This window comes from Drosophila mojavensis, unplaced genomic scaffold (genome assembly GCF_018153725.1).
Source record: "Drosophila mojavensis isolate 15081-1352.22 unplaced genomic scaffold, ASM1815372v1 contig_231, whole genome shotgun sequence".
NCBI lineage: Eukaryota > Metazoa > Arthropoda > Insecta > Diptera > Drosophilidae > Drosophila > Drosophila mojavensis.
The window spans coordinates 3,596,070-3,620,088 of NW_025318772.1; the positions used below are offsets into that span (position 1 = coordinate 3,596,070).

Genomic DNA, 24,019 nt, shown 5'->3' on the forward strand with positions numbered 1-24,019 from the left:
ATGAAACAATTCGTTTTTTGGCATCCAATCAAATTTTCTGCATTTTTGCAATGCTTAATACTACATATCTAATATATATATATTTATTTATTAATAAGTTGCAATTAATATTTAGATTTATATGTAAATTTGCATTATATATATCATTATGGTGTTTGAAATATTTATAAATATGTATAATATTTTCATTTAATTATTTATTTATTTATTATTATTATTATTTTTTTTATATAATATTAATTCTATATAAAATATACGTATTTTAATTTACTTATGTATTTTTTTTAATTATTTGTAGAGTATATTACCTATTATTTAATTGCTGTTAACGTCAATTCATTTGAGTTCAAAACAAATTTTTTTAACACAAAATAATAGTTATGAGTTTTTGTTATCAGACATTTATATATACATGTTTTTATAATTATATAATTATTTTCTTTATATACTTTGACACTCGAACTAAAACCTTTTGATTTACAAATGTATTATTTATAATTCTATAAACAATTAAACATATTGAAATACAAAATTTTTTTGCAATTAAACAGAAAAGAGTATATCTAAGTGCGGCATATTTTATAATTTTTCTATTCTTATTTGTTTTATTGTTTTTTTTATTTTTTTTTTATTTTAGTCTATTTTATTTTATTTTATATTTTACTTTCTTCTATTTTTGTGTGGTTTGTACTTGGCTTTTACATGCACATCCATCCGCATTCGTGTGTGTTTGTGTGTGTGTTTGTCTTTTTTTTTTTTAGTCACTGTGGAGCTGGTGGTGCTGAGTGGTGGTGCTACCTGGCTTAGCATTTTGCGATGCATAATTAATCTGTGTGGCCGGGATGCGAACGCCGTCAGTTTTGAATGCCCGCCCGCCCCCAGATTGTGGGGAGCGTGCTGCCAGCCAGCAGAGCCAGCAGCCACCTTGGCACTTCAATAAAATGTTCTTTATTTTATTTTTAGTGGGGCTTTTGAATGATGTTTTCATGTATCTGATGTAAGTTTTGGGCTTTGCCAGCGGCCGCCGTGGGGGACCATATAAAAGTGCAAAAATGTGACAGGCACGCTTGAGTGCCACGCCCCATGCCTGCAGTAGTTGACAGGGTATTGTTTGTGAAGCAACTTGACGCAGCAGCCACAACAACAGCAGCAGCAGCAGCAGCAGAAGCAGAAGCAGAAGCAGCTCCTATTCTACTCTCCCTTCTTCTAGCCCGAGGGCGTTCAAATGGGGGTAATGACTTGTACCTGTTTGGCAGGTGGGTTAAGATGGGGCCAGGCCGAGTTGACTGCACACTCAAGTGTTAAGCGCTGAATTTTCGGCTGAGCTGGCCGAGCATCTTATGGCCGCATAGAGAGCATAACAGATGCGCCTCATTATGAACCCTTCTGGCCAAGTCGCCGAGCAGCCGCTTAGCCATGCATGGGCGGTCGCCTTGGCCATTGTTGCGTGGCCTTTTTAATTGGCCAGCTTCGCTACCGAAAATTCGCATTTAATTATGTGCAAGAAACAAAACAAAAACGAAAAGAAATGAAACGCATTACATTTTTAATTTCAAGGAACTGCGAAATAATAAAAAAAAAAAACTGCTTAATTTTCGAGAGTGTTTGCTTAGATTATTTCATTAAATTGAGCGGGCGACAAAAGGCGGGTCGAGCAGCCGTTCAGAAACCGTCGGCGCTTGGCCTTTGTGCCGGAACAATGCCAAAAGCAAAGGCAAACAAAAGTGTTGAAGCCAACTTGGCCGAGACTCCTAGACGTCTGCCATAAACGCGCAGCTGCTGCTGCCGCTGATGCTGCTACTGCTGATGATGCTACTGATGATGATGCTACTGCTGATGATGCTAGTGCTTTGGCCAGCTACTCTGTCGCCTTTGCCGGGCGTGGTGGGAACGTGCACTTAATTAAAGATAAGAATTAACTGCTGATTAGTAGTTCTTCTTTACACTTGACACTCGGTTCGGCCCGCTGGGCCAGCAGACAGCCAGGCCAGCGAGGAGTCGCGCTAGTCCAGCTAGTCCAAGCACGTAGCCAAGTTGAGTCCAAGGCAGTGGCACGACCCAAGACTCTGTCCGTCCACCCCACCCCCCAACGGCGTGCTGTGTTAACGAGTTTTTATTTTTGTTTCAATGCTTCCCGAAAACTTTGTGCTTAATGTACCCAAAAGATTTATGTACCACACACACCCACACCCACACACACACACACACACACACACCTATACACACCCACACACACCTATACACACCCACACACACCCACACACACACTTACATGCACACATGTGTTGCCAACTAAACGCGTGCTGCAATATTTTGCGCCGTTCATATGCGTTAATTGATGCTAGGCCGAGGCATGTTATATAATTTAAAATGTCTACGTGTTAATCACAGCACTCAGTGCAGGGGCGGGGCACAGACAACGATACACGGACACAGACACAAATACACATACAGATACAGATGCAGCTACAGACAGATACAATCAGAGACGTTGGCCAGAGACTGGGCACAGACAGCCATAAATATCGAATTGCTCGCTGGGCACGTTCGTCTTCGGGGCTTGGGCCACAAAAGTTGGCATTGGCCCTGGCACCCACTCAGCTTAAATGGCTCATTTTCCAGTCATTAAATTTTGGTCGGGCCGCTGACCAATTTGGGGGCGCCATAAGAGCTTATAAAAATGTGCTATGTATTTGGCCAAAAACTACAATATGTAGCCAGGGTTCACAGCTTATTATTATTGAGTCTCTGGCGGCTTGAAATATGTTGACAATGGCGCCAGCAACAAAGCTACTGTCGCACAATTGCTGCAAAAAAAATGAAGAGTCTTCAGCTCGGGCCACACCCCCGTTCGAAGCATCCACGCCGTCCGACTTGCTTTAAGCTAGTTTTGTCTTCCCTTCTCAATTTCCACCCCTCGCGGCATTTGAGTTTTTGATTTGCTTTGCACTTTTTGCTTCCATTTTTTGTTCGAGCACTTCGAGCAAAACTGTAGCAATAGTTTTTTTTTTTTTCTCTCTTTGAATACCCTTTAATTATTAATCGGTAGGTGAGATTAGGGAGATCAAGGTGTTGGGTAAACTTATGTGAGTATCATAACCTTTTTATATATTAAATATTGAGAGAATATATATATGGATATAGAACAATATTTGATGTCTAATGAAAGACATTTCTTTGTTATGGTTGTCCATAAAATAATCAAGACTTTCTTCAAATATTATCTAATATCAAGCTTAAGATATCCTGTAGTTGGGTTAACTTATATGAATATCAACTCCAGTTATGATGTAAAGAAGCAAAATATATGGATATAGAATTTTATAAGATATAGTAGAAAGAAAGATATTTCTTTGTAATGTTTATCAGCAAGAGAATCAAGACGTGCTCTAAGCATCTAGTTTAGCTTCTGCATACCTTGAATATGTACAAACTCTATATGAATATATTAATATAAGTTGTAGTAACAGTAAGTGAATATTACAAAGAACTCCTAAATATTCGTATAATATTCCATTCTTAATACCTCATAATAATCTCTATAACTATAACTATAGATCTATAGCCCCGCTCTTTGAACAAAGCTCACTCAATTCATTAGAGGGTATCTTCTAGTCCCTTCATGTTGTTTCACTTAATTCACTCTTACTTTTGTTACTTGCTTTCATATTTTTTGCTTGTTTGTAGTTTTTTTTTCCAGTTGCTTTTCCATTTCCTGGCAAGGGGCTAAGACGGCAACGAGGTCGAGGGCGACAAATCAAAGCGTAACAAAGGGCAACGACGCAACGCAACGCGGCGGCAAGTTGCAATGCAGAAATTTGACAATTTATTATGTGCCCTTCGACTTGCCGCTGGCTGCTGCGGAAATGTTAAATATTTGTTATTGCAGTCTAATGTTTTCCTGTTGATCTAAGACAAAAATCGTTGCTGCCAGTGAAAACTATTAGCCGACTTCATAAATCTTCGAGCCATATGAAAAAGCCGCACACACACAGAGAGACAAACACAGATGCAAACACACACATACACATGCATAGCCATGCATAGATAGAGAGTGCAACCACAACAGCTTCGTCGGTTTTGCCACACCCACTACTTTAGCAGTGGCAACCGCAACATGGGCCGCACGCACGCCCAGACATGTCACAATTATGACAATTTCTGATGCATAACGTTGCATAGCGCTTTTAATGCAATAAACCGGCGGCAGCAGCAGCAGCAGCGTCATTAACACTGACAGCCACTGACTGGGGCAGGGCTGGCGGGACAAAAGTGGGCGGATGTGTGCATATGTGGGCGTGTGAGGGTGTGGGCGTGTGGGAGTGTGGGAGGGACGGCTGCTTTTGTCGTGCACTAATTGTCTGGCTGTGGCCAAAATGTGCAGCGCATGCAATGCTCCAGTTCAGGTGTGTGTCAGTTGGTCGCCCCGCACTTGCCGCAAAAACACTTTGCAGGCAATTGTCAGTCGGCAAGTGCCGGCTGCAGGCAGGTGTGGACTGTAGGTGCTGCAGGTGGTTGCTTGGTGGTGGGGGCGGTGATGGCCTCGCTTTTAACAGCTGACAATGACAAGCATTGCCAATGTTTTGCCATTAAGTAAGTGAGCAAAACGCTCCAGCAGCTCGCCTAGGCAGCTCCGTCAGTTGCGGTTGCTTCAGGCATTTGCCTTTGACTTTGGAGCGGCTCAGTTTGTGACGGGCTGGCAGCGGAGTCCGTGGCGGCTGACGGAAATCAATTAGCAATAAAATTGCCAAATCAAACATCAAGTGTCCTTTGGGAATATGCAATATCAGCAGCTGGCAGCGGAGCAGCAGCAGCAGCAGCAACAACAACAACAACATCCGCTGTTGTCAGCCATTTCCGGAAATAATTATGCGTAAGCAAAATGACAGCACGAAATTTATGCGGCGCTCGCTGTGACACAACAAAAGCAAATGATATCCGCCTTACCTGGCCTGCATGTTCGTGTGTGTGTGTGTGTGTGTGTGTGCTGAGTGCTGTTTGTGTGCTGTTTGTTTATGTTGACTCGCAATTTGTTGCACTTACCCAAACTCAGGCAGTGATTTGAATTCTTGCAGTGATACACAGCGCGCCCATTACCCCTGGCACCACCAGCACCACCAACAGCAACAGCTCTATCAGAATCCCTATCTGCATTATGGACGACCATTGCTGGCCGCTGCGAGCAACCACAACGGTGCTTATGCCAGCACAGGCGGCGGCCACTCGGGCTATGGGTAAGTAATCCGCATCCCCCTCTGCGTCGCGTGGTGCTAATGCAGCTTTATATTAACAGCATGGAGCCATCGGTGGAGTATGAGGTGCAACAAACGCCCCCCTCTGGCAGCTACTCCTCTTACCATCCGAGCGGTGGCAGTGCGCCCGCGCATCCTCCGCCACTCTCGCAGCATCCACCGCACCCACCGCACCCACCATATCCGCCTCCATACCATGCGCCCAAATCGCCGCCAACAACGCCGCCCACAAAGAAGAAGAAGAGTGGCAGCTCTGTAATGTCGGCGCTGACGTTGCTCTCGTTCTTCTTTTTCGTGAATATGCTGCAGAGCTGCATCAAGGAGCACATCTCGGATATCAACCCCACCGTGATGGTGCTCACATCGGTCGGCAGTCGCAATCGCTTCAATAAATTAGCTGAAATGAACTCACGCGAACAAACCTCATCGCCAGCATCCACAACGGCATCAGAGTCGGCGTCATCTTGGCAGCAGCAGCAGCAGCAGCAGCAGCAGCCACAGCAACAGCAACCGCTACTGGTGCCGGCATCCAGTTCCGCCGTGTTACCAGTCATTGTTACGCCAGCTGTGACGCTGCATACGCCGTATAGTAGTGGTCTGGTGACTAATAAGCCAGCTTCGCATACACATTCGTATCAGCAATCGCATCAACAACAACATTATCATCAGAATCATCAGCAGCAGCTGCAGCATCAGCAGCATGAGCAACAACAACAACCATATCACGATGATGCTGATTATAATAACGGACATCGCACGCCCTCATCCGCCGCTGATTTCTATCCTAATCGCACATACATTGACCAGTCGCTGCGGCCCGACTCCCCCAACTCCAACTCCTACAGCAATTCGAATTCCAACTCTGATTCGTACTCGGACTCCGACTTTGACTATTATCAGCATCACTATTATCCAGAAAGGGAGCGACATCGGCATCATTACATGGACTATGCGTGGTCCTCTGGCAGCGTGCATTCGCGTCCACATTTACATCCGCAACCGCATCCGCATCCGCAGTCGTATTCGCATGCAGCTGGTAACAAACGTTACTCATCTTCAGCTTCGTTGGGCGCTCAGTCGGGCGTGAGCTCTTACTCGGATAATGCGCGCTACAGGCAAACCAATGATGATGTTGATGATGATGCCGACGACGCTGATTATGATCAACAGCGACGACATCATTATGAAAATGCTAATGCTGACCGTAGTCCACAGCGACGCGCCAGCGATTCTTTCTACACACGCAATAATGGAAAATGAGCAAAAATATAAGGAACTAATTTACTGTATTTCATTTCTATACAAATTGTATAAATGAATTTTGAAATTGAGAAATAAAAGCTTGTTAATTACAACCACATTCTGTTTAAATTAGCGCCGAAAAGTATGCAGCGAAAATAGTTCGGATTGGCAGATGTGTAAGGCAGGTATTCCAAACATATAAATAAATCTGAGAATATTTAAAGATATATAATCATATTGTAATATTTGAATTATCTAATACAATGTCATATCCATCAACTGAAATAATTAAATTTAAATTTATATATTTTTTATTTTATTTATTTATTTTTATATAAATAAATATTTCTGTACATAAAAATAATAATTATTATATAAGTAAATCTAAGAATATATAAAAATACATAATAATATTATAATAGCTGAATTAGTAAGACTATCTAATATATTTTCATATCTATTGTATATACTAAAATAATCAAATTTAAATTTTTATAAATAAACATTTCTGTACATAAAAATTAAAGAATTTTCTGAGCAATAGTTTGATAAAAAATGTAAATGGTTTTTACATTTTGAACATTTTCTACATTTTGTTGTCCTAATTAAAATGAAGTAAAGTGCGGCTAAAAAGAAGCGCCGGAACAATGCAATGTTAAAGTCGTAATGAAAATGAATGCTAATTTGTTGCGCAACAAATTAAATGTGGCAAGCTCTCTGAACTGGGAGCTAAGACTTTATTTTATTGCCTGCCACAACTAAGTTGCCACAGACACCGTCGCAGCCACAGCCACAGCCACAGCCACAGCTAGAGCCACAGGCACAGACACGGACAGCGGCGCTTTACCTTTTGCAGCTTGCAGCTTTTCTAATGCACGAGCTGTTGCACTTACAGCGTTTGCTTATTTCCTTATTTATGGCATTTCAGTTCGCGAATGGCAATATAATTATTTCTAATGAGATCAGGAGAGAGGACATGAACACTTTAATTAACACATTTCGCGCACTTTAAAATGCAGCACACACATACACACACACACACACACACACACACACGCACAACAGACATGCAAGCACACACACACACACACGTACTCACACGTGCACACAAACAATGCTATCAATTTCAACAACTTTGATTAAACGTCATTTACAGTTGCCACAAGCGGCGGCAGCTGAGATTTGGAGTTGAGTGCTGCAGCACGCAATGGCCGTAGATGTAGCTGAGACTTATTGTTGTTGTTGTTGTTGCTGCTGCTGCGGCTGCTTCATTTGCAATTAAATGCATGATAAAAAGCCATTGCAACTGGAACTCCAACTGCAGTTGCAGTTGCAGTTGCAGCTGCAGCTGCCGTTGCATTTCGGCATCGACTGCACTCGCCTCGCCACTCAAAAGCGTAATTTAAAATTCTCTTGGCTGCCATTTGGACCGTGGAGCAGCAGCCCCAACGACGACCCACCAGCTTGCCTTTCTTTCGGCACTGATATGCCTGTTGGAAAGCTGGCGCTGGCGCTGGCGCTGGCGCTGCCGACACGCGCCGTGACTGCTGCTGCCGGAGTCCGAGTACCGCTGCGGTTGCACACGGTGCGTATGAGTTATGCCACGACTGCGTGGCAGCCAGCATAAAATGAAGTTAATATAAATTGTACTTTAAAGCGCAGCCCATTCGCATACGTGTGCGTCTTACGCCCATATATTTGAATAAATTTATTACTTTAAGTGCAAACTGGCAGCTAATGCGTGATTTTCGGACTCTTAACGAGGTCAACGGCATCGCAGCACAGACTCGAGACTTGAGCAAAGATACGGCTGCTGCCTGGGCGTAACTCAATTAGCTGCAATGCATTTTAAATAGAAATGAAGACGAGCTACGAATGTGATTTATATAAATAAGAATATTCAGGTAATTGCTAATAATTTAATTTGTCTGTCTTTGTCATTCATGCTAGAAAACCAAATAAAAGGTATCTCAAGTTGAATAACTTCATTTCAAGTGGTACTCAAAATGTGTCAATTTGTTGCAATTCAATGGAAAACTGTGAAGTGCTTAATACACCTATATGAACCAAGAACCACTCGACTTATGTGAAATGAAAGTTATTTTTATTTTAGGCCATATTCAAATATCAGGACAGATGAATTGAAAGAAACCGATTATATTCCATTATTTCTTAGATATTGACGCAATGTCTAACTGCAATGTATTCAAGTTTAGCGAATGGCTTTTTATTGAATGTAATTTATTCATCGACAGGTATCAGAGTTTGAAACTCCTTCACTCAAAACGAACCGTCCTGGAATTTCGTTGCCAATAAATATTATTTGAATATTTGTATCCCATATTAAATACACTCACATGGAGAATCATTATTTAAAGAATCTATTTAATTCACATGTGTGTGACAAAAGGCAAGATCCACTCCTCTGTTGATCCCAGTTGGACTGGTGGCGTCGACGATAAATAACAAGACCGGCTTGTAAGTTCCTCGTGTTTATTTGTAGGAAGATAACTGTGTTTTTCGTATGATATAGAGTGTCAATACCGGCTGAGGAAAGGGGGTGAGGCACGAAGTACTCAGCGGTACGCTAAGTATCGAGAACCACTAAGAGAACTGGTCTTGAAGTTATGCTATTAACATATTAACATAATACTGCTAATAGCATAGTATAGCGTGTCGCGAGAGCAGCGATTCCTGTTTATGGGATCTGGCATTAACAATCCCAATAAAGTATACATTTTATTTACCCCTTATAAGCGAACAATTCATATTCATATTCTGCATTCTGCATTCATATATTCATATACATATCATTATATGAATCAAGCTTTCACTGCAGCATAAGCCTGGACTGCGTAGCCAAGCTGAAAGCAAATCGTGGTCAGAAACTAGCTATTGAAGTACTGACTAATATTTGATTACCGAATACCTTTAGATCTCACACTGTACAATTGCAATTTGCAATGCACCTGTGCACCTCTATAAGAAACTATTGTATTAATTGTATTGCTGCTGCTGCTGTTGCTGCCGCCATTCAGATGCAATGAATATCGTTTTCAATTGCTGAGCGATTTATTAACTATCTTATTAACTAATTGGACAGTTTAAGCCATGTATATCCGAGTACGGCTGCCGCACTTTAATGTGCATTACACAGGCAATAAATTGTACTAGCAATGCGCATAAATAATCGCATAGTGCGAAGAGTTCGCTGTTAAAACATCACAATGAAATGCTTTTGGTATTTCTTTTTTTTTTTGTATTTTTATTTTTACTCATTGTTGCTTGTACTTCATTAAAAAATAATTAAAAACTGTAATCGACGTACAATTTTTGCCTGCCTTTGCGCAATTATTTATGTCCGACATAAAGCAGAAAATTAAATGGCAATAATTTGCTCGTGTCAACTATAAGTGTGCAGTAGATAAATTAATAGCAAACAAGTAAATAAATTTATAATAAAAAAAGACACACATATATACATATACATATATTTAAATTTAACAGTTAAAGTTTGTGTGGGGACGGATAAAGAGAAAATGTGTGAAATCCTTTTTGCTATGTGACAGCTGGCAAAACCCGAATTTCTCAAAAAGCTATAAGAACTGCACAGGCAACAACAACAACATCAATAGCAGCAGCAACTAGAACAACAAAGCACAGAAGAAACGACAAACAACTGTCTCGATTTACGCTCAACGCCTTGGCTACAGTTTTATATGGTAAACAATTACGGTAAGTAATTTATTTCTGCTCAACTGAATTAGAAATCTCTTAGCACTAAGCCAATGCCAAAGCATTTGCAGAGACACTCGCACACTCAGGGGGCGGCTGGCTGGCTGGCTGCTTGCCTGTCTGTCTGTCTGTGTGTGGGTGTGCGTGTGCGTGTCTGTTTATGAAGATACTGTAAGATATGCAGGAAAATTAATAGTACTACATTTTTTACAACACGTTGCGTCTCGTCTACGGGCGCAGCTAGTGCGATAATTCATTGCCATTGCTGCTTCTGCGTTTTCTGCCTGCCACGCACTTCCTGCCAGACAGTCAGTTATCCTCTGACCAGCTACTCTCTAACTACGACCCACCATCTACCACCATCTCTCTCTCTCTCTCTCTCTCTCTCTCACTTTCTGCTCCAGCTATAATCGGCTTAGTCTGCGCTTACGGTTTGCTTTTGGTATTGCCTGCGCATTTGTATGTGCGGCAAATAGTTGCGCCCTCTCACTCACTCCTCCTCTCTCTCTCTCCCTCATTCTCTCTATCTGTGTATTTTTCTGCTTCTTTCAGTCCTGGAACCCTTTCCTTATACACCCCACACACTGTTTGGCTGCCCGAAAGGTGTTAAGTTGTTATTGCATTTTATTTCATTTAGCTGTGAGCCTTTTATACGCTTTCAAAGGCGGAGACTTTTATGACTGCCTTTAGTTATACACGAATAAAAGGTCATGCAGCACTACTTGATGCAAAATAGATGTGAATTCTATATATTGTATGGTATTAAATTACTCTATTAATGCTGACTAGTTCGACTCACATCAATTCAAAAGAAAATCAAGTTCAATCATCATATTTTTAAGAGATTTTTAGCAATATATTAAAATTGCATTTAATTTACATTAATATATGTTTCCAATCGTTGTGGAAGCAGAGTGAATAATATATGATGGTATGCAGATTTATTTGTATATGAGAACTTAGACTTCCACTTGGATATGTTTGTCTCCTAATGGGATAATTAAACATTAAATGATTTACTTAAATCATTTAGATATAAATATATGTATTTTTCTTCCTTTGGCTATAAACATTAAAGTTTTAATACAATATATTATATAAGCAAAATATACTAAATGTACATGGGTATAAGTAGAAACGCCTCAGCGAGCACTTGTATGATTAAAATAACAAACATCCAATTCCAGCTAAATGCTTTAACCTGCTCAAGCATTTGACATTATCTAACGATTTCTTCGACATTTGACGCTTTTACTGTTGTGTCCTACAATTGGAAAATTAAAATCAGTATAAAAGGACGAAACTAGAGCTGATTCAGTTAGTTTTGCATACTTGCCTCAGAATGTTGTGCTTCAAATCGTATAATCGTGCTTTGTTTCTGCTATTAGTTTTCCTGCTGCCCGCTCGGACTCTCCCACATCTTCCAGTTTTAAGGCGTGGCAGCTCACTTCTAAACGATTTCATTCGGCAAGCTCACAAACAGAAACCCATCCAAACATTGTTGGCTATAAAACACCGCACGGATGACGACTGTTTCTTAGATGACTTCAGGCCAACCGAAATTCCCACTCTACTCCTGGACGACTCGAGCAGGATGTATGTGAAGAAGCTCTACAATAGCCAAGCACTAGCTCTGCTTTGTGTGTCCGAAATTGGCGACGTCCTCTCGCTGTCTACACTGGCCCAGAACCTTGATTTAATGAGACATTCACGAATTGTTGTGCTATTGCACAGCCCCGACTCGAATCTGGGCGAATTTCTAAGAATCATATCTGAGCAAGCAACGAGTAAACAATTTGTGAATCTAGTCGTACTGCACTCAAGTTCATCTGAATCGAGAGATTCATCTACTCTCTACCGCATGCATCCCTATCCGAGTCCAACTTTTACACGAGTTACAAACTTTAGTGACGAAAGAATTTTCCTCAACTTCTGGACAGATTTCCAGAGAAAACCGGCTGTTATATTACACGAGCTACGTACACCAGCTAGTTTTATCTCTGTAGACCGACGCACGGGTAAAAAAGAGTTACAGGGTTCTTCAAATACATTTTTGAAGGAGTTCGCAGAAAAACACAATATACAGTTGCAATTATTGAATCCATTCAGTGAGTTGGGAATTGCTAAGACAATGGAGATTTTAACTATGGCTCGAGAAGGTCAGATTGATTTACCTAATAGACCATCTATTTACATAATGGAAAATTTGCAAGATTTTGAATTTGTCAGCACTTACAAATTTACAACATTTTTTTTAGTAGTTCCATGCAGTCAGGAAATGAGTGTACGGCACGTATACCTAGGTTTACGGTCTTACTTCATAATAATCCTGTGCTCTTACATCCTTTTTGAAGTAATTGAAACCCTTATCATATACGCAACAAATTGGATTTATCAGCGCAGAGCAAATATCTCATACTCGAGATTTGTGTTAAACTTGAGGGCATTCGCGGGAATTTTGGGGCTTCCGATGCCCCGGAGAAGATATAGAACAAGCATTTCCTTGCAGCAGATCATAATGCTCATGTGCTTCTGCGGGTTGATCTTCACCGCGTTTTTCAACGCCAATCTCAGTACTCTGCTGACAAAACATCCTTACAATAAAGAAATCAGGAATTTTGATGAGCTGCGGGATAGTGGCCTAGAGGTACTACTAGATGAAAACTTTAAAATTGGCTTAGAGCCTAAATTCAGCGGTGTAGGTTCCCAAAAACTGATATCTAATGTGAAATTTGTGGAAGGTATCAAATTGGAGCAATTGCTATTGAGTTTAGATCCTCGTTATGCCCTACAAGCATATAAGTATATATGGGAAATCATAGTGTATTATCAAAACTCACATAGCATGAATGTACTCTGTAAATGGAATGATTTGAATATCACGGGAGAAATACCGTTGGGATTTATGTTAAAGAAAAACTCGATATATCGAGAAGCTCTAAATGATTATATATCTAGAGCTTTAAGCTACGGATTGGACAAGTACTGGGATTCCATGGCTATGCTAAAATTGATGGAGATGATGCAACCATTTCAAGATCCCAGATTTTCGGCAAACAATGAGGAACACTCAGCTTTACTATTTGAAGACCTATTTTGGTTGTGGAAATTGTTAGGGATATGCCACACTTTGGCAAGCTTGGTTCTTATTGGAGAGCTTACTGTAGCAAGATGGCAAAGAAAGCGAGCTAGAGAGCTAGAGATTATAGAAGTGTAAGCTCTTCAAAAATTCTGAATTATTTACATTATCTTATGCTTGTCGATGTATAAAATGAATATAAACAACTCGTATATGTATTATGTAATTGTAATGCTTAATATCTTAAACTTTTTCACATAAAACTCGAGCACTGTTCAGTAATGGACATTAAGTCATGTTTATTAATAAATATATGTGCCGTTGTACTTAGCAAAACATTATGATTATCTCATTTTTTTATTGGAAGAAAATGTAATTACATTTACTTACTAACATATTAGGAATTTTTAAAGATTTTCTAGTAATCGATCAAGAAGGGTTTGACGGTATAATGCATAGTAGAAAGAAGTAATCCTAAAAACAAAAATTGAGAATAGTCTGCAAATAGGCACAACAATTCACTACAACCCTGACTAAAACTTTTTTCACATATATCTATATGAACATGAATATAGATATATGTATAATCACATTACACATACATATATGTGTGCATACACTTAATACATATTAAATGTAATGCGCGCAAAGGAGTCTAATTCTTTTAAGTGCATAAAAAGTCCTCCATTTGGTTCGTCGTTCGACGCTATCTCACATATCCATTGGCATTTGATGATGTCAAAACGTCGTCGCAATTGTAAACTGCAATTATGAAATGACTTCTAACATTGCAACGCCAGAGTTTCCTCAGTTGATATTTTTGTCTTGCCCAACAATGTTGTGCCTATCATCATATACTCGTGCTATTCTTGTAATTATATTTATCTTGATGCCCGATCAGATTCACGGATTTTATTATATGCGAGATCGTCGAAGCTCTTTCCTAAGCGATCTCCTTAAGAGAGTTCACGAGGAAAGACCCATCGAGACATTGTTGGCAATTAAAAGGCAAACGGATAACGATTGCATCTTAAATGATTTCAATCCATGCGAAATCCCCACTGTACTCCTCGACGCCTCGACCCAGATGAACTTCATAGAGCTCTACAACAGCGAGGCACTTGCTCTGCTTTGTATGTCCGATGTCGCAGACTCCTGGCTGCTATCAACACTGGCCAAGAATTTGAATGGAATGCGAGAGTCTCGTATTGCAGTCTTATTACACAGCTTGGATGTAAGGAATCTAGAGAAGATACTTCGCTTGATTGGCAAGCAAGCAGATAGTAATGTCTTCGTCAATCTAATCGTACTGCACTCAACTTTATCTGAAAAGAATGTTACGTCGACTGTTTATCGCATGCAGCCATTTCCGTATCCCAGCTTTGTCAGGATTACAAAGTTAAGCGATGAACATATATTTCCCACGGTCTGGACCGATTTCCATAGGAAATCGGCTATTATATCACCCGACCTGTTTCCACCGCGCAGTCTCTTGTCTAGAGACCGGCGCACTGGAGAGTTGAAATTGTTTGGTTCCACGGATGTGATGCTGAAAGAGTTTGCCCATAAGTACAACATAAATTTACTGTTAGCTCGGCCTTTGAAACAATTGGCTGAAATTGAAAAACTCGAAACCTATACAATGTTACATGATAAAGTCGATATGCCCAGACGACCCACTATATTAACTTTAGAAGAAATAGCCGATTATGAATTGTCTCCTGATTCGCGATTTACAGAATTCTTTCTTTTAGTTCCCTGTAGCCAGGAGATAAGCATAGGTGATGTATACTCGGGGCTAAGAACCTATTCCATAATTCTTTTAAGCACATATTTTATGTTCACAATAGTTGAAACATTTGTCGTATTAGCTACAAATTGGATTTACGAACGCAGAGCCAATGCTCCAGAATGGAACTTCGTCTTTAACCTGCGGGCATTTGCTGGAGTCTTGGGTCTTCCAATGTACCTGAGGAAATATCGAACGGGCGTTTCGCTGCAGCAACTGGTCATGTTTCTGTGCATCTTTAGCTTGGTTTTCAACTGCTTTTTCAATTCCAACTTCAGCACGCTGCTGATAAAGCATCCACACAACACACAAATCCAGAACTTTGAGCAACTGCGAGACAGCGGCTTGGATGTAATTTTAGAAATGACCTTTAAGCCTCTATTCGAAAAGTCTGCTGAGAATGTGGGACTCTATAAAATAGTGCCCAATGCCAAGTTCGTGACAATGAAGAGATATTACGATCTATTGCTGACTTTCAACTCCAGCTATGCACTGCAAACGTACAACTATATATGGGAGTTCTTGGACAGCTATCAAAAGGCTCATAGCCGTAAAGTACTTTGTAGCGCCAATGCCATGAATCTGACTGGCAGTCTATTATTTGGCTACAAGTTAAAGAAAAACTTTGTGTTTCGCGAGGCGATTCGCGATTTTTTATCTAGAGCATTCAGCTACGGGCTGGACCAGCACTGGGACGTTAAGGCTGGCCGCAAAATGATAGAGATGCTGGTGCCCGTTTTGGATCAAAGGCTGCCAGCAAGCGATCCGGAACCCTCAGCTCTAAGCTTTGAGGACTTGGAATGGTTATGGAAATTGCTGGGGGTGTGCTACGGCCTGGCGAGCTTGGTACTCATTGGAGAGGTCTGTGTGGCAAGATGGCAGGCAAAAAAAGCTAGAAAGGTGTATGTTATGGAGGTTTAAGAACTAAAATTAAATATTCTCAATATTGATGTAATAATATAGAGATGAGACTTCTTTATAAAGATTTTGTTAGCACAAAAAAATTATTTAAATAAATTCAGAAAAATAAAGAAATAAATATGAGAACATTTAGATAATATTTATTTAGTTGGTGAAACATTCTTTAAAAAATTATTTAAGTATCACATTTTTGGCTAATGAGTTTCTTTACTTGGTAAATAGTTCTTGAGAATATAGCAGCAGCATTTGTCAAATTTAAAAGAGTAATTTGTTGTCAATTAAAGAATCATCTTGATTTGATTGCTTGACATTAATTTGAAGAAGGTATCTTAAAGCCAGCAGCTCTGGGCAGCAGCCTAGGCAATGGCCTTCTGGGCTTCGCAACATTTGTCATAGTTATAGTTATAGATTTAAATGTGTCAACGCTGCATGCAGGACGCTAGCTGCCACAATGCGCCCCATAGTCACAGTCACAGTTCCTGTCCCTATGCTTGACCCTTTCCCTGTCCCTATCCCTGCTTCAGATGCATCTGCTGCCGGTGCTGCTTGAAAAGCCATAACTCATGGACAAAGCACTCGAGTGTTGGCTTCGCATTGGTCACATAACTGTCACTGCATGTGGCATGAATGTGTTGCAATTGTGTTGAAATTGGGCCGCAAATAAACACGTCACAAACGGCTGGCATTGCAATCAAGTGTAGCCGCCTGCAAGTATGCAACATTCACGATTCAATTACAAGCTACAAACACACACATGTACCAACAAACAAAAAAAAACCTATTGCACACAGAATATCTATTAATGCTCCATATACATATATATAGGGAGAGTGAGCTGGGGCCTTAAGCTTGCTACAAATATTCAATGTGTGCACACAATTCAATGCCAAATGGGATTTTGGGCTAACAGCAGCAGCAACAATGCAAACAACAACAACAACAACGAGAGCGAGAACTGGAACTGGAGAAAATCGACTAAACTTTATGTGCATGTTAGGAAAAGTGCTGGAAAACAGCAGCCAAGCAGCAGGCAGTGCCAGCACACGGAAGTGAAAACGTTTTACACTCCAATTGCTCTATCTATGTTGGACCACTGCCTCTTGCCACACACACACACACACACACCCTGCCACACTGCCACAATTTTTGTAAAAAGTTTACGTTGCGACAGGCGGCACATAAAATAGTTTTAAATAAGAAAGGCGAAGGCAAATAAACAATTCTATTTTTCTTGCTGGCCAGTGGCTGCGGCGCACGGGGCGTGTTGCTCAACATTTTTATTTTGGGGCGTGGCAAGGACAGTGTGTGCGTGTGTGTGCAATAAATGTAAGGCTGCTGGGCGCATGAAACTGAAAATTTCATGTAGCATACTTTGCGGCAACAGCCGCCTGCATTGGCACACTAACACACAGCGCATAGTTCATGTGTGTGTGTGTGTGTGTAACGCGGTTTCCGTTTAGTTGGCCGTGTGAACTGTTTACACACACACTCATACACACATAGGAAGGCTTTTCAAAGCCATTTAAGTCCATTTAAAGCTTTTATTATATATATGCTCATAGCGCCTGCTGACATTGTAAATCACCCACACACACACACACACACACACACACACAGAGACACAGCAATGCTCAGTTGATTTAAATTTAAATGCGCGTGTTGTAATTAAAATTGACTTTCCCACATTGGGCCTTTTGTTTTTGCCCAGTGCGCAGCGCGCAATGCGAAATGCGAAATGCCAAAAATTATGCAACACATGCGAAAGTGCGAGCAGCTGTTGACATATTCCGCCAGCGGCCATTTTGTAGCCAACACCGGCAGCCGCCGCCGCCGCCGCCACACTGTCATTATCTGCCAGAGCGAGAGGTAATCAAAAAGAGTGAGAGAGAGTGCAGGCTGGCCAACAACGAACTGCCATTGAGATGTGCAATGTTAACGGCTCAGAGCACACAAATCGAGTATTGGTGCACAAAAAAACGGCTAAAGCTCGCATTCCGTTCGGCTTATGACAACATTTTAATATAATGTCAAACATTGTTTGCGCACTGCCATATTCAATTTCGTGGCCCATAATGAAAGCATTGCCACAGCACAAGAATTCGGCACGGTTATCCAATGCATTTATTTTCCATTTTTTTTTTTCTTATTATTATTTATTAATTTTTTGTTTGCGTTTTTATATCCACAAAATGGTTTATTAGAGCTACGCCGGCATAGCTGTTGCTGAATTGTTGTGGTTGTTGTCCATGCTGGCCACTCTTTAAAAGAAGAAAAAATTGTATATACAAAAAAAAAAATAAATAAAATATATATATATATATATATATATATATATATAGAATACAAATAAAATTGAGATACAGCGCAAAATGGGAGCGTTTGCGACAGGCTGCCATTTGCATTGGTCCATGGATGCTTTGCTATGGATGCTAGGCATAAATTCTATTATAAATAACATTTAGCGTACGCGAGTTTGGCAACTGTCAGCAATGAAAATTGGAAAATATATGTACACACATACACATCTATATATATATGTACATTTATACACCCATATACATATATTCATATTATCGTCGGAATATGCAGACTGAAGCCAATACAAATTGCGGTTTCTAGATTGAAAATAGTACGAGTTTTTGCTATATACATATACATATGCGCGTGTGCCTGTGTGTGTATGTGTGTGTATCTTTTTGTGTGCATCTGACGCATAATCAGATTCCAAAATTAAATTTGCGGTTGCGTGGCGGCCAAGCTAGGCTGAAACAATTATTAAGTGCTTCTGACATGGTCATTGTTAGCATTGAATTAAGCCAAATAGCTACTTAAAAAGGCTAAATAAACAGCGTGAATTTTATGGAAAACGTGCATACACAATTTCTATTAAGCACACATAAGTTTTAGTATATATGTATATCACTAAGCACACATATGTTCTGGAAAGTTTTGTTAGAGCAGTCTTGGAGCTTGTTAATTGTATAATTGGACTTCGAGTTGGCTCAACTCTCGAATTTCTCCAAAGAGGCCGCGCTCAATCAGCATAATGAAATGGACGTGCCTGTTCAATTAACTGGCCGCTGCAACAATAACAAGCGATAGTTAAGGTTTAATAAACTGTTTGAGCGCGCGTATTACGCACATTACGCATCCGCCACGTGTGACACTACATATGTGTGAGTGGGCGTGTGTGTGTGTGTGTGTGTGGGGGTGAGCCATGCAAATTAATCAAATTAGCATCGTTAAGCCACGGCGTGCGACTTGTAATTGACTTCAAGCATGTTAACCACAAGATATCATATTTACTTAGCACTCTACATAGCGGGAGAGAGAGAGTGAGAGAGAGAGAGGGTGGGAGGGTAAAAGTCTATAAAATTTAACACTCATTATTTATATTGCGAATCGGCGCCTTCTTTAAGATAAATGAACACGCTATATATTTTCTCTAGTTGGGCCGTGCCAAGCAAAACATCAAATGCTTCTTGGAATGGAAAAGGCCATAAAAACTCAAGTTGTTTTGAGATTAAATTAGTTCCATGTATTTACGAATTGGCTGCTGGACCAGGCACCAGCACCAGGCCAGCAGCATCAGCACCAGCTGTGCGCATTAATTATTTGTTTTGCAAATAATTTAGTTTTTTTTTTTCTTGCTTTCAATTATCCATTAGCAATTGCTTGCAGCTTGCTGATAGACATTAGACAAATTAAATGTGTTCAATGAGAACGTTCAATAAAAATCTGTTAAACAGTAGCCATAAAATGGAACCATGACATTAATAAAGCTTTAATAATAATAGTTTATAATTTTATTATGTCACATGCTCGACATCTGTTGAGATTATTAAATTGGAGCCAGAAATCAATTAGCAAATGCAATTAACAATAATTGTTATTCGCTGTCAACTTAGCGAATGTCCGCCCAGCACTTTCTCTATCTTGTCAATCGACCCGGGATAAGCATTTCAAATTGTGTTACATGTCCACATGTCAAGAATAAACTCGCCTCAATTCCAATAATTTTTAAATGAATTGCTTTGCTGAGCTTTTAACTTATCGTCGAATAGTTGTTGGTCAGTGCCTCCCTTTAACTTGGCCCAGAATGTATTCGTTTATATCTGATCTACTTCTGGTGCTCCTGCTGGCAGTTTGTCAACACTCAGTTGAGACTGGACGGTCAGAAATCAGCTATATCCACAGCATAATAGAGCAAGCTCACCTGGAAAGACCCATTGATGTATGTGAACCGTCGAGAAGACTGGGTTGAAAATGATGTCGAATCTAGTTTCTGGTTTACCGAAAGCACTTGAAAAAGATGATGTTGAGTTTAAGCCGAATCCCTTAAATTTCATGGACTTATTGTGGCTGTGGAAATCGCTAGGGGTATGCCACGCTGTGGCAGGTTTAGTTTTCATTGCAGAAATTTGAGTAGCCTATTGGCGGAAGAAACTGGCTAGAAAGGAAGTCAATATAAGAGAATTCGCAATATAAAATTTGGAGTATATAAACTTTTTATGAATTATAAATTGTTCTTAATTATATTGTATTAAATGTTCGCACAAAAAATGTTGAAGTCTGTTTAAAAATAAATTCATTTTATTTTATAGCTGAAAATTCTTGTAAGTTCAGTTGACTATAAAATAAAACTCCCACTTAAGCAGAGGCTTCCACTCTGAACTGATCGACTCGAAGATACGCTGATCTCTGCTCTCATATTTTCATCATCCTATGCTTCTATTGATTTTCAGTGCATTTGGCTGGATCCATAATCTATGAGTTAACAAAAAACCTACATTTATATTAAGTAATCGATTTTTATCGATCCCAAGGAAATGATATAGATATCGAAAAACTATTAAAAGGCATATGCATTTAGTCTTTAATAATAATATATGTACATACATATACATATATACTGTTCAATGGTTCAGGGTATTAAAATTGCACTTTACTACTAATCTAATTCAATTGCGTTGACAATTCACAGTTTGCCCGTCGAGCATTTAGTTAAGCAATCAATCAGCTCTTGTTTGACATAGCGCATAATGGCGGAAAATTCAGATCCGATATCAGTTTATACCATTAACTTAATCAAATCAATGGTTCAATGCTGCCATTTCAACTGGACTATAAAGTTAGATGCAGTTCAGTTTGTACTTTTAACGTGGCGCAGAATGTTGGCGTTTCGTTCGTATACATTTTGTGCGCTTCTGCTGCTGCTTCGACCTGGCTACTTGAAGGCTTCGCCGCTCATTGAGTTGGTCGCATCATCACACAGCAGCTTCATCCACAATGTCATAGAGAAAGTGTTCAGGGAAAGACAAGTAGAGACACTTCTGTATATGAACCGTCGACAGAACTTCAATTGTCCTTCGAAGGAAGTCACTATAGATGGATTGGCTACTCTGCGCTTGGATGAGAAAACCTTTATCAACGTAAAGGGGACCTTCAATAATGAAGTTCTCTGCCTGGTCTGTATGACTGAGATGACAGATGTCCTGCTGCTGCACACCCTGGCCCAGAACCTTGAAGGAATGAGAGGCGCACGTATCATAATTCTGCTGCAGACTAAGTCATCCAATCTTCAAGATGATTTCGCTATAATCGGTGAACAGGCCAATAATTACAATTTTGTCAGTCTGATCGTGTTGCACTCTACTTCATTCGATGACAAAGAGCCGATTGTCGCATATCGTCTTCAGCCGTTCCCCAGTCCAAGTTTTGCAACTATTAGCAATATAAATAATGAACAGATTTTTCCGAAAGTGGGGCGTGACTTCAAAGGAAAAACGGCTCTCATTTTACCCGATCTGCTCCCTATTCGTAGCATGATGACAATCAACCCTCGCACTGGAGAGAAATCTCTTAGTGGATTTTCAGATAGACTAATTATGGAGTTTGCCAAGAAAAACAACATCAAACTTCGTCACCTGAAAGCTGTGGGTGATTCTGAGTATGTTGAAATCGTCGATGTTCGTAGAATAACCAGCGAAGGTATTCTTGATTTGCCAATCCGAAGTCTAATACATCCACCGAATCCTGGTTCCAATTTAGAATATGTAGATGTACAAATCGAGCTCACGAGCATATTTATTGTGGTTCCCTGTAGACATAGAATTAAAATAGACGATGCCTTCTTAGGCTTGAGGAAATACTTTAAAATGCTTATAGGATCATATTTTATATTCAATATATATGAAACTCTGATCAAGTTCGGTTCAAATTGGATTCTCCGACGCAGACCCAATAACCAATACTTGAACTTAGTCTTAAACTTGCGGGCATTTGCTGGAGTTTTGGGATTTCCGATGTACCTGAGGCGGTATAGGAGTAGATATAGCAGTATTTCACTGCAGCAGATCACAATGCTGTTATGCATTTGCGGCTTAGTCTTCACCTCTTATTTCAATGCCAATCTCAGTACTCTGATGACAAAGCAGCCGAATGATGCAAAATTTAAGACATTCGAGCAGCTAAGGAAGAGTGGATTAGATGTAATATTCGATAAGAGCATTTATTTTGACCTAACTTATGGCAATTCAAATATTTCTTTAAGAAATCTAGTACGGAATGTTAAAATTGTTCCCATAAATGAATATGTACGTCTACTTTTAACCCTAAATTCTAGCTGTGCATATAATATGCATTCAAGTATGTGGAGGGTTGTAAATATGTATCAGAGGAGCTACAAGCGAAATAGGATATGCAATTCCGATGGATTAACTCTAATGAAGAATGTTCCTCTCAGATATGTGTTCAAGAGAAACTCAATTTATAGGGAGGCGTATACGAATTTTGTTCAAGATACTCTTACTTACGGATTGCTCAGGCACTGGAAATTGCAAGCTGGTATTAAAATGATGTCGACCCTGCATTCACGCGGGCCGCAAACTGGACTAAAAGGAAAGCCTGTGCCCCTACAACTCAGGGACTTTATGTGGCTATGGAAGATGCTCGGGCTATGCTACTTTATGGCAGGCTTAGTTTTCATTGCTGAAATTTGTGTGGCCCATTGGCACAGGAAGCAGCAGATGAGAAGGCCAGTAATTAATTAGAGCATTCGTATTGTATATTTATGTTATATATCCACACTTAATATATCACAAACTAAAATTGCAATAGGTCGTCTCTTTCTCTCTCCTTTTGTTGTCTGAGACTTGGAGAGTATAACATTCGTATAACAGAAATGGGCAATTGACACTTTCGAAACTCGATGTATCTGTAGACTAAGTATGAATATGATTGACGCTAGACCACAGAGGAGTCATTAAATATAGTTCTAAGACTGTTTAGCACATTGTCAAATAAATTGTTTGTTTATATGGTAATACATATGTTATTATCATAAGCATGTGTAAGAGTGGAAAAGTCGGTCTCCCACAGGCTCTCTTTGTGGTTGCTTACTGCAGCTGATATAAAACATTGTTAATCTAAAACCAAAAGGGAGCAGTTGAATTTTCTGTTGCAATTCACTGAATAAAAAAGATAAAAATTACAGCTTGAACATTTTACAGTTTATATGTTGGTTCGCAAAAGTAGAAGTTGAAGAATTATATGTCGAAATAAACATCATAATAAATGAATTAATTAAATTTCAGTATAAAGATATTTACTTACTTTCATTCTCTATTCACTACAGCAATATGCACTTCAAATTCAACATTTTTAAATGTAACGCTTAAAGTCTTCTTTGAGCTAAGTATTATCAATCTATATAATCTATTTAAGGCAGTTGAGTCAGTTGTCCTATTAATGAAAAGCCGAAAAGCAAAGTAATAAATAACTCAGCTGATCTTAAGCTAAATAATACATTCAAATATATTTATAATTCATATATATCTATTTTATTTAAATAAATTTTCTAATATATTATATTTAGCATATATTGAAGACATTTCTAGCACAATCCAAATGCCAGAATCTGCGGCCTATCGATAGGCGATTGTTGCTAATACGAATTTCAGTTGCACGACAAACATTTTCACGTCGCCGCGCAGCGGATTT

The 24,019-nt window shown here is 39.7% G+C and overlaps 4 protein-coding genes across 4 annotated transcripts; all 4 read left to right on the forward strand.

The window, feature by feature from the left end:
* The first annotated feature begins 4,562 nt into the window (after nt 1-4,562).
* LOC6574831 (myb-like protein Q) lies at nt 4,563-6,766 on the forward strand. The gene is made up of 3 exons (XM_032728209.2): nt 4,563-4,593; nt 5,054-5,234; nt 5,294-6,766. The coding sequence occupies exons 1-3, from the start codon at nt 4,563-4,565 to the stop codon at nt 6,510-6,512; spliced, it is 1,431 nt and encodes a 476-aa protein (XP_032584100.1). The 3' UTR covers nt 6,513-6,766.
* A 1,214-nt stretch (nt 6,767-7,980) lies between these two features.
* On the forward strand, nt 7,981-13,292 carry LOC26528148. Its single transcript, XM_032728211.1, has 4 exons — nt 7,981-8,079; nt 11,713-12,388; nt 12,488-12,927; nt 13,188-13,292. Exons 1-4 carry the CDS (start codon nt 7,981-7,983, stop codon nt 13,290-13,292), a joined length of 1,320 nt encoding a protein of 439 aa, XP_032584102.1.
* A 905-nt stretch (nt 13,293-14,197) lies between these two features.
* LOC6574833 lies at nt 14,198-16,018 on the forward strand. The gene has a single exon (XM_032728212.1). The coding sequence runs from the start codon at nt 14,198-14,200 to the stop codon at nt 16,016-16,018; it is 1,821 nt and encodes a 606-aa protein (XP_032584103.1).
* A 5,171-nt stretch (nt 16,019-21,189) lies between these two features.
* LOC6574834 lies at nt 21,190-22,078 on the forward strand. Its single transcript, XM_032728217.1, has 2 exons — nt 21,190-21,987; nt 22,070-22,078. Exons 1-2 carry the CDS (start codon nt 21,190-21,192, stop codon nt 22,076-22,078), a joined length of 807 nt encoding a protein of 268 aa, XP_032584108.1.
* The last annotated feature ends 1,941 nt before the right edge of the window (nt 22,079-24,019 follow it).